At 38.8% G+C, this 16512-nt stretch overlaps 1 protein-coding gene across 3 annotated transcripts in view; it reads left to right on the top strand.

The window, feature by feature from the left end:
* Positions 1-16012, top strand: part of vgll4b (vestigial-like family member 4b) — a 48759-nt gene extending 32747 nt beyond the window's left edge. For all 3 annotated transcript variants that reach the window (XM_088636837.1, XM_088636836.1, XM_088636835.1), the window contains 4 exons: positions 1791-1977; positions 10988-11198; positions 12391-12514; positions 13255-16012. In XM_088636837.1, coding sequence (XP_088492963.1) covers positions 1791-1977; positions 10988-11198; positions 12391-12514; positions 13255-13523 — 791 coding nt within the window. In that variant the 3' untranslated portion in view covers positions 13524-16012. The remainder of the gene's footprint in view (positions 1-1790; positions 1978-10987; positions 11199-12390; positions 12515-13254) is intronic.
* Positions 16013-16512: the final 500 nt, after the last annotated feature.

Raw genomic sequence — 16512 nt, 5'->3', positions numbered from 1 at the left:
GATTTGTATGCATTTACATTGTAACTTTGTATAAATTAGCTTTATTTTAGTACTAGTTTTTTTGAGTACTTTGTGAAACCAGTTTTGGGATTATCTCAATGTGTAAACTCGTTTTTACAGTGGCTGTATGTTTTTCAGTGCAGTCTTTAGGCTGTTCCCTTTTTATTCATATTAGCAAGTGCATTAAGTGTATTTGAACACTTTATCCTTTAACTGCTTGCAGATAAGCTGTTGCATATCGTAGGTTCTACTTTTCTCAAGCAGACATGTCAGTTAAGTAATACGCTGCAGGAGCTGTGACACGGAGTATTTGCAGAAATGTAGTTGTATTATCAGAGCTTTTTCTTGCCAGGCCAATGATGTCATTCCCGTTGCCATGGCGCGCGGTCAGACTGCAAGAGACAAGCCAGTCGGGAAAATGGGCCGTTTGTTTAGAAGACAGAGCTGTGGTTTTTTCCCTTGTGTTTAAAATTGAAATGGGTTGATGGGGACAAACAATGATTTCTATTACTATTCTTACAGTCATTAAAATCCAGTAGAAGCCCAGAAAATATTAATTGGGAGTTAATATCTTTGTAAAGGTTTTGCAGAGGAAAAGTTACCTGTGGATTGTGTGGGAGTTCATTTTCTAAGGAAGGAAATGTACCTCAAAGGCTACTACCTTTGTGTTGATTTGAGAGTGAACGGTTTTGCCGTAGTCTAATTTTGCAAAGGAATTTTAATGGCAAAGAATGTGACTTGAAAAGCGCCTGATCTACAGTAAAAAGATAATACATTATGATAAACAATGACTTTCAACAGAAAGAATGATTTTTTTCTGGTTATAGAGGGTCTTTAAAGGATGAAATATACATAGCACTGCTAAACACTGTAAAGCTGTGATCTCGCCTGTTTTAGTGAAACCTTCTGTTAGCAGAAAGGTCCGTTTGTCACTGCTATTTGAAACTGAGCTGTTATCCTACTCATCTTATTGTATGGTCTACCGTGAGATACAGTACCTATGTTTTTCACTTGTATCTAGAAAACACTGGTTTTCTGCTAAACATTTCACAAACAGATCCTTCAGTATTTAGGCAGACTTGTTCCTGTCAAGTTCCAGATATACTGAAAATATATGTGTGCTCCCAACTGACAATTATGCTTTTCTTGTGTACACAATGCTATATTCAGCAAAGAGACTGTACTGTAGTTTGAAAGTACACAGTTGTACACAGTGTTTTAATTAAAAACACCCAGGAATCGTAAAGACTTGGTAGTGTCTTGTATTGTACAGCAAGAAGCAAAAGCAATGACCATATGATTCATACATTGCTGCATTTAATACTATGCTTTTGAATATATTCTATGGTAATTTGACATTTTAGTTGTGCAGCTATGTGTTGCCATTTATAAATCTTTTGATTTTGTTGTCAAATTGTTTTTAAACATAAATTAAAGCTCCTTATCCTAGAATGTCTGTATTTTATATGATTTTAAGACCACATTTTATTGCACTTAATAGTGCTTTGATCCCTTTAGACTGTGAATATATCAATTTTATGAAATCGTTCTTAGATGGTTTTCCAGTAATGTTTTTTTTTAAACCAGTTTATATTGGTAGGTGGTAGTCCTGGTGTTTTTAAACATTTAAATGTTGCCTGGGTTGGATATGGTATCTGAGTTTTCTGTCTTGTGAAACACTTAAATTAGCATGCACACTGAAGTCTAAGTTCAGTTTTTTTTAAGTTTCATCACATGGTGTCTTATTAATCATGTTTACTAAGATGCATTGTTTTGCTTCTGATTTGCAGGTGACGCTGCTTTAAGAGCAGAGCCCAGAATGCAGTCCATGCCTATGTCTTCTGTCTCCAATCATAGGACAGGGCCTCCACCCATCAGCCCAAATAAGAGGAAATTCAGTGGGGACCAAGTAGAGGATGAACTTGACTGTGACAATGAGCACGTGGCCAAAATGAGCCGATTATTTGCTGCACAGCTGTAAGTCAATTATTCCTGTTTTTTGTCATTTTCTTATTCTTCACAGTTTTTACTCTGGCTGTAGTGATGTCATAATATCAATCAGAATACTCTCGGCTTCACAATGAGAGTGAATATTCAATTCAATGGTCAATTAGATGTGCAGGATAAAAAGCACAGCACTTTGCATTCATATTTGTATATTACATCCATTTACAAAGCTTGATGGAGCTGAAGTGTACTACTCCTGATGGATTTATTTCTCTTAACTCGTGGATGAGCAGGGTAAACATAGCAGATGCAGAAACCCTGTCTGTTTCTTTGAGGTTATAGAAAGGCCATATCAATTGAAAAGGGTTTTTCCTGCACAATTCTCGGGCTTTGGAATACTGCAGCGGTTGGCATGGAGCTGAGGTCTAAAGATTCCTTGCATTCCTGGACGGTGATTGGAGCATATAGTCTGTTTGTGGTGCTTGGCCATGCCTTCATGGTAGCTGCTCAAGAGGCCTTTGGATTCCTGAGATTCCTGCCTGTTTCGAAGGCACTGTGTTCAGTCATAAGACTACAGACACAGCTATTTATTGTTAAATAACTCACTGAGGTGTTAGTCAGAGCACCCAGTCTGTAGTTCATGGCCTTGGAATTTGCGTAACAAATTAGGATCCAAGTGCTGGAGGGAACCAAACAATCCGAGGTGCTTCGGCTTGAAAAAAGAATGGATCTCTTTTGTTAAACGCAGTGAGCACATTTTTATTTAGCTGGCAAATCACTGTCTTATCCCATCCCTTTAACTATTTGAAACATGTTTTCAGGGCCAAATAAACATGTTTTGATCACACTGGAAGTAAAGTGTTGTGGTGAAGTTGGGATGACTGTGTTGAAATTTGGGATGGCTGTGTGATCTATTTGTTTGAATTGGGCTGCTTTACTCCTTTAGTACTGGGTTTGTCATTGACTGGAAATCAGTGAATTTCATGCAACACGAAAAACTGAGTTTTGTGACGCTTCAGAGACTCACTACTGTAAATCCTCAGTAACTACTGATTTTAAAATTTTGAGACTTGGATCTTTTCATTTAAATAAGGTCATAGAATTTGAAATATACTGCGACTGAAGACATTTGTACTTCAAATTGGTACTCCACAGCTTAGTTACCACTGACATGTAAAAGCACCAAACAGATTTTTTATGTAGCGCATTATTCCACCCACTAAATTAATGATCTTTGCACTGTGGTTTCAACTACTCCTACAGCCTGTCCTTGTCTACAAAAGGCCTTTTTCAGTCTTAGAAGAAAGTGCTCTTCTGTTCACATCAAGGTTAATTTTTAACCATGTGATTTGAATTTGTTAATTGCAGAGGAAAAGAAAAGTGGCTGTTGGTGGCATTTTCAAGCTGGGATGAGGATATTTTTTGTGTATTGTAATGCCTACAGTAGTAGTAGAAGGAGTGTTTCTAGATCTTGAAAAGTGTGGCATGTACTGAGTGTTAGGAGGCAGTAATACTAAAATTCACACACCTGAAGAAGGCTCCACGTCCGAAATGTTGTGTTTTCTTTCTTCTTTTTTTCAGCATGGAATAAACCTATTACTTGTTCCTTTGCAGCCTACGCATGCTGACGCAGCTGATGTCAGGAATTCACCAAATTTTAAATTGGTCACATCTGGACTTAAATTATCCAAATATATATCTATAGAAAGAATCTGGACAGTGCAGTGTGTAGTCTTATATTGGTCAGCAGGTGATAAGCCTTTACAAAGTACAGGATCTGTTTCATTTAAAAAAATATCTTCATTTTCTTAACTTTACACCACTTTGTACACAAAGCCTTTTTTTTTTTTACTGGATGTGAATATTTGAATATTCTAACTCAAACTAAAGACTAAATATATACACTCCAAAAAATGTACCTTTTGTGAAATATCTGGCTTACATTTCTTAAAGGTTTGTCCAGGGGAGTCTGAACTTCAGAGACAAGTAGAGTTCTCCCCATTGTTGGTTGTTTTTGTGAAGTGCTGATACCTAACACTTCCTAGCCCAGCAGTCATGGAGGAGGTGTCGGGTTTCTGTTATGGTTTGCTGGCTACGAAGGGCAGGCTAGGGCATTGTGGGAGGAAAATTACTCCTTTCCTGCCAATCTTTTTTGCTCCAGGACACACTTTATACTTAAAATGTTGAAATTAGATTCTCTCTTCTGTGTTAAACAATACTTTTTTGGAGAAAAGCAGCTTTTTGAAAACAAAATGGAGCTATTGGACATTGTGGGTTTCAAACATCCTGTTTGCAAAGTTCCACTTTAAAAGATCAGTGCAGCTCACTGCACATAGCCGTGAAATTATTGTAGGATGCTTTTCCCCCCATTTCATTTGAGCGTACCACACCTGTTAATTATTTCCTCCTATTTTGTGACGCCCTGTGTCACTGTTAAAAAGAAACACGATGTGTATCATATGAAGATTAAGCGTATACCAGTATACATTTACACCAGCATACATTTGAACATTTATGATTTTTCATCGGCAAGTAGCCGCCATTTATGAATTAAAAAAAAACGGGGCTTTTTTTGTATTGTTTTTTGCGCTTAAAAAATATTCAGCGGACAGGGTAAAGCAACACACGGGCTCCTGCTAACCTGTGTTGTGTAGGTTTCTTGTCAGGCTGAAGCCATTTTCTCATTTTCACAGTTCAGCTGAAAACAAAGGCCTCCTTATCCTGTCAGCTAGCAGTGCTCAGAAGGGCTGACATCAGCCTTTCCCCCATCAGGCGCCTCTGCTGCCATAAGAGTCAGTGCTGGGAGCTGGGAACTGCCAGAACAACCTTTTCTCATGGTTTTCGCCCTGCCAAACAGCACATGTAGCTTAGGAAAAGCCAAGGTAGCTAGAGCTGATGAAATCATCTAATTCACTGTTATTTTAACTTGTACCTCGCTTTGTAGCCCTCATAGAATCAGAAGGCTGTACTTTGAACAAACCTTTGATAATCTGTATTGTTTTTTTTTTTCCTTGGCCGGTGTATGAAATTGAAATCCCTACCTTCAACTACCAATCTTAGTATTATTGCTGTAACGTCTCCAAGGACGACTTCTCCTTTATAGTGCAATAGGTTTTTCAGTGATGTAGCTCTTGCAGTGCGATCATTTCCGTAACTTAACCTGACCTGTGCTTTGTTTGCTAACTTGTTTTAAAACTTTTTTTAAAAAACTAAAAATGAATCCTAGTTTTCTTATTTTCATATTGAACTACAGAACTCTCATGGATTTGTACAGCAGTTTGAAAAAATTATGAAGAATCAGCATCTTCACGTTCTTAAATCCCTAAACTTATTTTGCTTTTAATATTTTTTATTTTCAATTTTCAAAAATCTTCCCATTTGTACATCTGTTATGCAACTGGATGTACAGCTTACTAGCCACCTTTAAGTTATCATTGCTTTATTTGCATAATAATTAACCTAAGAATATAAGGATGTTTATAGAATATGCCATACAACCTACTTCTTCATTTGTTAGTTCGGTAACTAAGTGAATCTAAAGTTTTATTCCAGTTGCTTCCGATTCAGTTGCGCTGCCTTTTTCTCACTACCGAATCTAAAGTAGTATCCCCTTAGGATATAGTATATTTCAATGAGTTCTCCTTTTTTTTTGACTGAAACATTTAGTTCATTTAACCCACCTGTATATGATATTACTCTGAGACCAAGAAAAAGTTCTGTTGCTCTTCAAACTCTTTATAGCTATAATACCCTTTTTGTGGTATGGTGACAAAACCTAAATATTGCAAATTAGGCTAGGTCTTACTTAAGCTTTGTAAAGCGTGGTTTTTCCATTTAAATCCCTCACTTTGTGCTATATACCCAAGTATTGTTTGCTTTTTTATGGTTTCCTTGCATTGTCGTGATGAGGACATAGAAGAATCTGTACCCAGAGCCCTTCCATGAGTAGCTTCCTGCTGTTAAGAATCAACTGTATGATAAGTATAACATATGTTCCCTTTTCCTTTATGTGTGCTTTTTAATTGTTTTCTAGCTCTGCAAAGTTTTCAACCTACCTTGGCATAGACAAATGTCTTTTGAAACTCCTTTCTTTGTTTCCAGTAGAGTATATTTAGTCAAGTGACTTTGTTAAATTCAGAAAAGAGACCAGCTGCAGTGTGGTGCGAAGTTCTCTCTTATCTGGAGCTGAATATCTTATTCCATAACCTAAATTCCACAAACCTCTAACTTGTACGTATCCTAACCTGTAAGCACGTTCCATGATATTTTCGATTATACCTTTAAAATCTTGGGTGTGTAACTTAATGGAATGTAGTGTTTGTTTTAGACTGTATGTAAACACATTTGCCAAGAACTCTCACCTCTTTCCTATTTTTTTTATTTGCAAATAAGTTTATTCAAATTGAGTTTAATGGAACTCAAACAGAGTATACCACTGACTTTTAAATACAGGTTTGATGTTCTGTTCATTCTATTTTCAAGTTTTAAATCATTCTTATGATAAAAGCAATATAATGCATTTATTAAAACTGATCATATAGACAAACTGTTTCATCAAGCCATGCAGGGCACCACAGGGGTTTACTATACTGTTGTAGTGTTGCAGGTGTTGCAATAACAATGGGCCAGAAAATGGTGTTGAGCCATATATCAAGATTGTGAGAGATGCCCTTCATGGTGGAATTGCAGAGAGTCGCTGTATCCTGTGGTCTATTCCATTTTTTTTTATTTGTCCCAGATGTTTCCTGTATCTTTCCAAAGCAACCCTCCAAGGAGTTAAAAGAAGAAAAAATAAAAGTTCAAGCTTTTTTAAGGATAAGCATTTAAACTGCTCCTTAATACGTTATGTTGTTGTCGGGAGATAAAGGGGACTCAATTCATGTAATTCATTAACTTAAGGAGTGTTGGGGACAAAATATCAGATCATCTCAGAGGTCATTATTGAATTCACTTTTAACTGACTCAGGAAGACAGCTGCTTTTCACCAGGAACTTTACAAACTTAGACCGTACCTTGTTTACAGAGGGATGGGTAATTGAAATAAAACCAATTGTGTTAAAAAGAACTGACCTAGAGGTTTTGAATATTTAATTTCAAGCCTACTGTACAGGAAGCCCAAGACTCATTTAACATTTAACTTCATTGATCAGGGCTTCTGTGGTTCCTAGACCAGTGTGAGAGAACGCAATTGCACACCTCAGGATAATGGCTAAGATCAAGGCAAACCGTTGAATACTTGGTCCATGTTTCACCTTCGCAAAGGTCTTCAGTGCCACACCGTTTTGTAAAAGAGCATCGTGCCTGCAGCTTTGGGGATATTATAAATATAGCCCTTTACTGTAGACTGATAGGAAGAGTATGTGCTTAAATAAGGTAGTAGAAACTGCTTTGTCACGTGGTCCCTGTGGGCTTATCATGATTTTATAATAGACTAAATAATATTATATCCATTCAAAAAAACTAATTGCAGCCTGCACATAACCAGGAACTTTGTAAAAGGAACATTCTTACGTTTATGAACATCTTTACATTACGTAGTGTGCCGTCCCGTTGTACTAAGTTTTATATTTTTGGGAATAGAACGGGTCATCTTGAAATCAAAGTTAAATGTGTGCGCCGTGCAAGATATGGTAGTAGGCCAATGCTTTTAATTCAGCAGAACAACACAAAGGGTAAGCAGGAGACTTTTATTTTGGAAGGGTGCCCAGCCCTTTTTTTCCTCCAGAAGACAACATGCCAAGTTTCAGAGGCCCAAGGCTTTCTTGTGGGAGGACGCTGGGCCGTCTTCATGCTTTTTTGGCAATGATTAAAGTTAGGTTAGTACCAAAAAAACTTCCATTTTTTTCCCTTATCCTTTTTTTGTGGAAACAGATGGCCGTCTCATATTTTCATCTGAATTTAATTTGAACCGTAAGGTAGCGCTTTCCTATAGAGGTAGAGGCAATTATTGGCTGTAGATAGCAGGCCATATCCACAATCCCCCCCCACACACTCCCATTTCCCCTCCAATATTTCAGCTGCTTTGGAGCTGGCGAGAGGAGCTGAGGAGAGGAACAAATTACTGCTGTCCTTTAACCCCTTCTGACTAATCATTTGTCGCATTCATTCTTTACAGGACATATCAGGTGCATTCTGAGTGTTAGACGTGTGCCTGCCACACAAGTTTTGATCAGTGATCAGTGAAATTTTGTGGAATCTTCCATTTTTCTTGCCTGGCTTGATCTGGAGCATTTGTAACTTCCCTATTGCTTCTGGGTGTGAAAGGAGTTGAATTATTTAATACATGCCCTTCTTTTTGTTGTAGTAAAAAAAAAATACTTGTGTACTTCCTTTTATTTGTATGAAATGAAGTACAAAAGTTTGACGGGGAAAGAAATGAGGGGAAAAAAATCTTGAAATTCAGAGACATATTTGAATTGTTTTCTGGCTAGCAGGTTTGTCAAACTTGATGGGGTTTACAGTCTGTACATTCATTCATGAGCGTGGCAGCTCTCACATCGGCATCATGAGAGTGAGCAAACTCCTGACTAGCCGAGTTATAAAAAAGACTTTACAGGTATGGGCTCTGACCTATCGGCCACAGAGTCTAGAAGTAAAATCATATTGGTATTGTAGCAAAATATACAGTGAAAGAAAACAGTATCACGTTACACCCACTAAAGCTACCAGGCGAACATGAGAATGCTAGTTCCATGGAACTGTTGGAACTACACAACTATTATAAAATAAGATGAGCACTGGAGCCAGATATAAACAGTTGCTGAAGGTCAGTATCTTTTTACTAAATGCAGGTCTAGGAGATTGAAGCCATCCCCCCCCCCCCCCCCCCCCGACTAGCCTAGAAAAGGGGCTAGACAGAATTCTGAGTAATGTTTCTTCATGTTAGCCATACAAACACTGCCGGAAAGCTGAGCTACAGGAGAAGAAGAAATGGGAAATGGGCTTGTATGGCCTGCCATTTAAAGAAGTGTGAAGTATCTTGTTTTTAAAGAAACCAAGCTACTGCTGAGCATACGTGAATGGTTTTGAGTGTTGCGAGCTGCTTTCCTGCTACCAAAGAGGAGATCATACAGGATGCTTGACCTTGAATGTCTGGAGTAAATGACCAGAATATATCCTACATTTTAATATAAAAGAGGAGCAGAAGGAAGGAAACTGAGTCTCCTGTGTTTTTTTTTTATTTGCTTGGCCCTCAAGTACTATGGGCTTTTCTCAGTCAGGCCATTTTTATGTGGCAAAAGACATTTCTGGTGGATGTTACACTGTACAGTGCAGTTTCCTTGTCTGTCTGGTTACCTGGTAACTATTTCCACAACCAAAACAGGGTCCAGGGTTCTCAAACCTGAACTCCTGGAGGGCCTCTTGTGGGCTTTGTTCCACCTGACCTCTGAGTTACGTAGTTGGTCTCATTCAATAATTGCATGATTGTAATACTTCTCCAAGGTGTTTGGCAGAAAAATAAAATTTTGCATAATCAACGGTGAAAGAAAACTCCTACATGGGTGTGAGACAATAGGGTAATGACTTAATCGACTACTGAGGTTGGAACAAAAAACAGAAGACACCAGGCCCACCAATAAAGTTTTTAGACCCCTGGCCTAAAGCCAGAATGACTTGGAGCCACAAACCAAGCTCTTCTTTATTTCTTTATTCAGTTTTGAGCTTACTGAACTTCTCAGGCATTACTATCTGTTGTCCTGTATTGCCACTCAGTCATTGTAGACTATGTAAACTACAAAGATCTGTCTATAAATGTTATCAGTTTATGGAAGGACTTTAATAATGGGTGCACTGAGAAAGTTAATTACCCTCTGAAGCTTGAATACTTTTGCAGATTTTGCTTCCTGAAGTTGTTGCAGGGATAGATTTGAAAGGCTGTGAGTGTGAAAGCAATCTGTGGTGCCGCTGTGATGTAGAACATTCTCAACGTGCATCAGAACCACAAATCTGTGATTAAAGAAGCTGCAGGATCAACAAAGGCAACTACACAGTCCTTATAAACTCATCCGGAAAGTCAGCCACTTATTATTATTTTTAGTATTGTCAGGCTTCTTAGAAGCTCTGATTTAAACTTTGAACAGCCCAGAAGTCCCCTTCCTGGGCCTCTGTACAGTTGGCAGCATGTGTAGCCTGATTCTACAGGAAGGGCGTAATGTACTGTATAACAACACCACTGTGGTGGGGAGAAAATACACCTCTCTTCTTTCGAATTGGTACATTTTGGATGTTCTTGTTTGAAGGTGAAATTCTCCCTAAGCAGACTGAGGACCCATCTATTTTCTCTTAGTAAGAAAATTCACTTTATTTCTGGTATTTAAACCTGCTGCACAGACAGGAGACCTTGAAGCTGTGCAGCTCATATTCTTCATTTTTTTTTAGTAGAGATCCTGTCTTGTAAATGTCACCTTTGAAACTAATCCGTGCCTTCAGACTTTGGTTCGATCAGGCTACATGTTAAATGTTTGTGCTTTCTAATTCACAACTGAATTTGAATAAAAGCAGAGTACAGTGAATATGGAAGCTATTGAGGTGCTGTTCTTTTACACAAATGACTCCCCACAAGAGCATGACTGTTCCTGCAGCCAGTGGAACCAGTTGAGTGTACAGGTGTCTGTTCACCTTTGATATTGTCACTCAGGTGTCTGTTTCATGTCTGGATCACCTCCACATCCATTCCCATAATGAACGCTGTAATGTGTTGCTTGTTGTAAGAACGGTGAGCTGCTCAGATGAAGCGTGATATTTCTGCTTATAAAGACAACAAGCCCAGTTTATTATGGGTAACTATAGTGCACTGGGCGGTTAATTACATGGCTCACCGAAAGCAAAGCAAAGTTTTATTTGGGGTGTTTTCTTCTCTGAGTAGAGAATAAAAGACGCAAACCATCTGAAATTAAAATTCGAATAAAGAAGCTTCTCCGACCACTTCTTCGCCGTTGCCCAGCTTCCCCGGGTCCTGAGGAGTCCTCTGTGGGCAGTACAGGTGAAGCACTTTGCATGCCGTCTGGGGCCGCGCATAACAGCTCTTTATCTTCCGCAGAGGCAAGCCAGCCAATGGGGACTACCGCAAGGACCACAGAGATCGCAGCCGCAGCCCGATCGAGCGCGCTGCGGTGCCTGCCATCAGTATCCATGCCAATCACGTGTATGCCCCCATGCCCAGCTTGGCAATGGATCAGCCACTGGCACTGACCAAAAACAGCATGGACGCTGCCAGGACCGTTTCCATCTCCCCCATTGAGCGGCAGCAGGTAAGAAACCGGTGGCAGGAAGTCCTCGTTTTCTTTGACTTGACAAAGGCGTTTTGAGGAGAGAAGACATCCCCCAGTGGAAGCAGTTTTCCCCCCCTCTCTCCTTTCCTCGGTGCCGGGCCTGCGGTTATCTCTGTGTTAAGCCCTTGATTCATTTCCGGAATAGGACTCTCGACTGTCTGCTGGTTCATATTGCTCCGGCAGAACTGACCCTTAGCAAACGAGGAATCAAATCTTCAAGTCTGCGTTATAGCGTTATTGGATACAGTCAACAACAATTTACAGTCACACAATTGTCATGCAATGTTTAAAGCGATTTCTCCAAAATTCAATCAAAACACTCCCATTGACTGTACTGCTTGTATGTATTATATAATAATAGTCATTAATTGTTTCTCATTATTTTCGAACAGTCTTTGCATTTGAAATCAGGTTTTGTGGGAAAGTTTGAGTCAAGCCCACATTTTGATTGCTTCAGATATATTGAAACGTATTCACACACACTGCACATTTAGGTACTCAGTCTTGACAGTATGTTGGACGTATGGCCAGCCACCAAACTATTTATAACACTATCCGCTAAGAATATGTGAATGTAGATCATTAACCGTATTGGAGAGTCTAACTGTGCACATAAATTGCAGTATTTTAGAAATTTAAACCCAGATTCATAGTCAAGATTAGATGTCGTTACGTTCTTGGTTGCAACACCACATTGTCATTTGTAAACGAGACCGGCAAGTTCAATGGCCACATGTAAATGTGTTGAGGTGAGGTACCCCTACAGTGGTGACTGTGAGGACTGGATGCAATGTTAACTGGACGTTATGTTAATGCAATGTTAACTGGACGTTAACTGGATGCAATGTGACAGCATCAGTCAGAGCCTGTCAGTGTTGTTAAACACAGTTCATGTGTATATGGGCCTTGACTATCCACAAATGGATCAGTGCTCAGGGATCTGGACTTGGGTTTCAAAACCCGGGCAAGACACTGCTGTTGTATCTTTGCTGAATTGTTCCAGTGAAAATACCCAGCAGTATGAAAGGGTGCAAATGTAAATTGCTTTGAATAAAAGCAGCAGCCAAATACATTAGTAACTAATAAAACTAAAAGTGTGAAAGAAAATTGGATTGAATTTATTTAAAAAAATGATTTTTAATGTGAAATATTTGTTTTGTCATTTGTTTAGAATCGTCCCTCGGTGATCACCTGTGCTTCTGCAAACAACCGGAATTGTAACCTCTCTCACTGCCCCATTTCACACAGTGGTTGCAACTCCAGCCTCCCCTCCAGCTACAGGAGACCCTCCAACAGTGAGTCACAGTTCCCCTCTATAAGACCTACAAGAGCTTGTTGTTCTTCTTTGTGCTGCCTATATAATGGAATTATCCCTAACAGAAATCAGTCCACCTTAAAGCACCCGAAGTCAAAATGCATGTATTAATGTCTGTGAATCTGACCTGAAAAAAGGTGGAATCATGTGGAATACTGTAGAATGAAATCTTGGACTTCTGGTCTGTTCAGTGTTCAGTTAAGTGCCATGAAGATGAAATTTAGAATATATATATAAACTCTGAGCTGTAGATGTATCACCTACTTATGTTGTAAAATCAAAACTCCAATTGCATAGAAACGTACTCGACTTCAAATCCAATTTTAAACTCATCAGCCTATGTCCCTGTTGACTGCTTTGACAAACCCATGCTGCTGTGACATGGAATACAGGCACTTTCTGTCCCTTGGCTGGGCAGAGGCCAGTTTCAGGTCACGGGAAAAACATTCATTGGTCAGCTGGGATTTTGATAGGATCTTGCTTTTTTTTTTTAAATTTGAGATGAACACAAGGAACCACTTTTTTCTTCTAAGGACAGATGTATATTTTTTTCCTTTACATTTCGAAGAAAATGCTGTAGATCTGTTAAATACTACGCAGCATACACTTTTTGTATGTACATTTCTAACAGACCTTCACTGGAGTTTCAATTCGATTTGAAGCGCTTCCTTGAACCGTTTTTATTTCAACGTTTCTGCTTTTGCGTCTCCTTCCACCTAGCTAACACCGCGTGCGACCCGGTGATAGAAGAGCACTTCCGCCGAAGTCTTGGGAAGAACTACAAGGAGCCGGAGCCAGTGACAAACTCTGTTTCCATTACCGGCTCCGTCGACGACCATTTTGCCAAAGCCCTTGGTGAGACCTGGCTTCAGATCAAGGCTGCGAAGAGCAGCGTGTCCGGGAGCCCTGAATCGGCATCTCGAAGGGGCCAGTCCCCTCCGTCCTCTCACATGGTCAACCACAATCACTCCCCCTCGGTGGTGTCATGAAGAGTGGACCACAAACCCTTCAACTCAGAGCAACATGCATGATTTGGCTGAGCTTGGAACAGTGCTAAATATATATATCTATTCAAACAATTTGGAGAAAGGGGAGGAAGTTTTTAAGTACCTTTGCATACTTGCTTGGCATTTGCAGTAAAGGATGCCCAAAATAAGAAAAAAGAAACTAGCAGGAACTATTTTTATTAGGAAATTATTTCAGATAGCATCCCAACCACCTGCCTCAGTTACCAAAGAAACCTCTGATGCAAATCTGCTGCCCCTATAAAGAATAAGCCATTCTTTCAGTGCTTTCCTCCCTGTTTTCTTGTTTCTTGAGTGTAGAGTTTGTGTGGTTTGCTTTTTATCTCCTCCGTTATGTAATGTTGTATGTTTTTACTTGAAAAGAAAGGCCAGGTCTGATTTGCACTATTGGGAGATGGGTAGGAGTTGCTTGTCGACTTCATGTCAGGCGTGCACCGTTTTCTTTGTGCTCCGAGGGCAAACTGCTGACAACGATGGTTAGGTGATGTTGCATCTTTCTGCATGAAGGCAAAAAAGAAGTGCTTTGGTGAGGGAAGGTCTCATACAGGTTATAGGTCTTTCTGTCTCTGTTTTCAGACTATGCTTTTATTAATGCTTGGTGCTCACAACTGGACTGCATCATTTTCTAAACATGGGCATTTATGTGTTTTGTAGTTGTTTCCTTAGCACTGCTGTTTGCTAGCATAGTTGAGGTTTGAAGGGTAAAATAGTGCTTACTGATGCATGTTTTAAATAGCTGGTATCTATTAATGTATAGATATTATGAATCTTAATGCTATTAGCCTTTCTTCAGATTAGTTTATTTTTGTCAGTAACAGTCCTAGATATACTTACTGCTGGTACAGTTGTACTCAATATTTTTTTTATGTGATATTCATTATGGTAGCAGCCAGCAACAGAGGACAGCCTCCGGACAGGCCATATATATATATAAACAGTTAGATTTATATAATGTTAATCCGTGGTACAGGATGCTATAGCTTTGCGCATGACTGAATAAGGTATACATAAACAGCTGTAGACTGGTCAGCTTCAGAGTTGACCTGCTCCCTATTTTTTTTATTAATTGTTTCAACTGCTACTTTAAACAACTTAGCTATGTAGCAGGTTGCAGCAGCTTGTGAATTATTGACTTATCAACCTGTGCCTAGGCAGCATACATTCCTCCATTAGAGAACTTTGTACAGGTATTGCATTATGTTTTGCTCAATATTGATAGCTACTAACTAGAAGCAAAGATGACAGAAGCATTCATATAACACAGCTGGGCTTTTACTAAACCGCTTCTCATCTTGCATTCTTGTATAGAAGTCATGTGTCCATACATTCCATCATCCCAATTCAGTCATAGGACGTTTCAAACATTATATGACAGTGCTAAATGATAAATCTATTTTTTTTTAGAAAAGGGTAGCTGGCTGCCAGACAGCTGCAATTTGAAACAAATGTCTGAATGGAGATTAATCAAGGCGTCTTTAAAACAAAAAATTCACGGCCGAATTCCTTGTCGATTTTTTTTTTAATTCAATGCAAATGTTACAGAAAAGTCATGTGTCATATTTGGCCGTGATATTTCCTCTGTCAACCGATGAACAGGAGAGGAGTACAGCCGTAAAGTGTCCTAAGGTATTTTTCACATTTCACTTCCATTCTTCTGGGTGGGAAACACTCGTCTCTGCTTTGGCTTTCAATACCCTACACACTGTAGGAAAATCACTAAATAAAAAAATACACTTTTTTTATATAGGTAACTTTAAGACCATCATTACGCTGTGCGTAACGAATGTACAGAAAAAAAATTCGTAGGTATTTTTTTGAGGAACAATTAATTTGTTAATGATATGTAGCTATTTAATTTTCCCTGTTCTTTATTGTAATCATGCATTTTTTGAGAAAAAAGTTGATCTTTTTTTTTGTTTGTTGTAGATTTGTCTGTAATAAGGTTAAAAAGTGCAGGAACACAGTTATTCTATGAGAACACTGCATTAGCATTAATAGCCACTAGTTTATTATTGCTAAAGGCTACTGAGCATTGTTACAGTAGAATATCGAACACTGAAGATGCTGATCTGTGGGCAGTTTGCCTCTTATGTAAGCGAATTGAACAAATGTATTCAGCTAGAGAATTACCCGTCTGAGATGGGTAACTCCACACTGAACCCGGTCTGCCTGGGATTAATCTTAAAAGTTATTTAAATAGTTGATTTCCTGAGGAAGACTAGCTGTGCTTCCTTAGATAACTGACATTGAAACAAACTGTTTACAAAGTTCCTTTACATGGAAGATGCATCTACAGTGTACTTCTAAATACCCTAAACTGTTTTGTAAAATCTGTATTATACCCTCTTTCTGTGGCCTTGTTTCTCCTGAAAATAAAAAAAAGGTTTTGGCAGGCCACCTTTTTTGTACTTAAAAGTAGCCTCAATGAACAATAAAGTGCTCTTAAACTACAATCTTGGGTGTTTCATTTTTTTAATGAGTTCAGAATAATGCATACACATTTCATGGAAAGGGAAATAGTTTTTTTGTAGAAAGTGTATTTCCATCTGTAGAAAACTGGGCAGGGTATTGCAAATCTTGCTACTGGATAAATACGAAAGTATTTATTCACACTCCTACATATTTACTTGGAAGAAAGATCAGAGTGATTTAAAGTTTGAAAAATGCCTGAATTGCTATAACTATCAGGAAAACTTGACTTGTAAGATAAGAAAAAATGTTTTGTTAGAATGTTTACAGAAGTTCTGTACAAAGGTTGTTAAAGATCCAGCTGTTTCATTCACAATTGTCAGAGCGAGAAGGAGTGAGTAGTATAAGTCTTCCTGGGAATACATACCACAGCCTTTGAAATCATAGTACTTAGAGCATTCCTCATTTGAGCAAGATCCTGAATGTTGCCACTTTGTTGCATCACCCTCCCCTAGTTTTTTACAGAGGCTAAAAACATTCATTT

This window comes from Lepisosteus platostomus, chromosome 6, assembly GCF_059453375.1.
Source record: "Lepisosteus platostomus isolate fLepPlt1 chromosome 6, fLepPlt1.hap1, whole genome shotgun sequence".
Lineage (NCBI taxonomy): Eukaryota > Metazoa > Chordata > Actinopteri > Semionotiformes > Lepisosteidae > Lepisosteus > Lepisosteus platostomus.
Note: the sequence above shows the minus strand (reverse complement) of the source record. Positions and strands in the feature narration are given on the sequence as shown.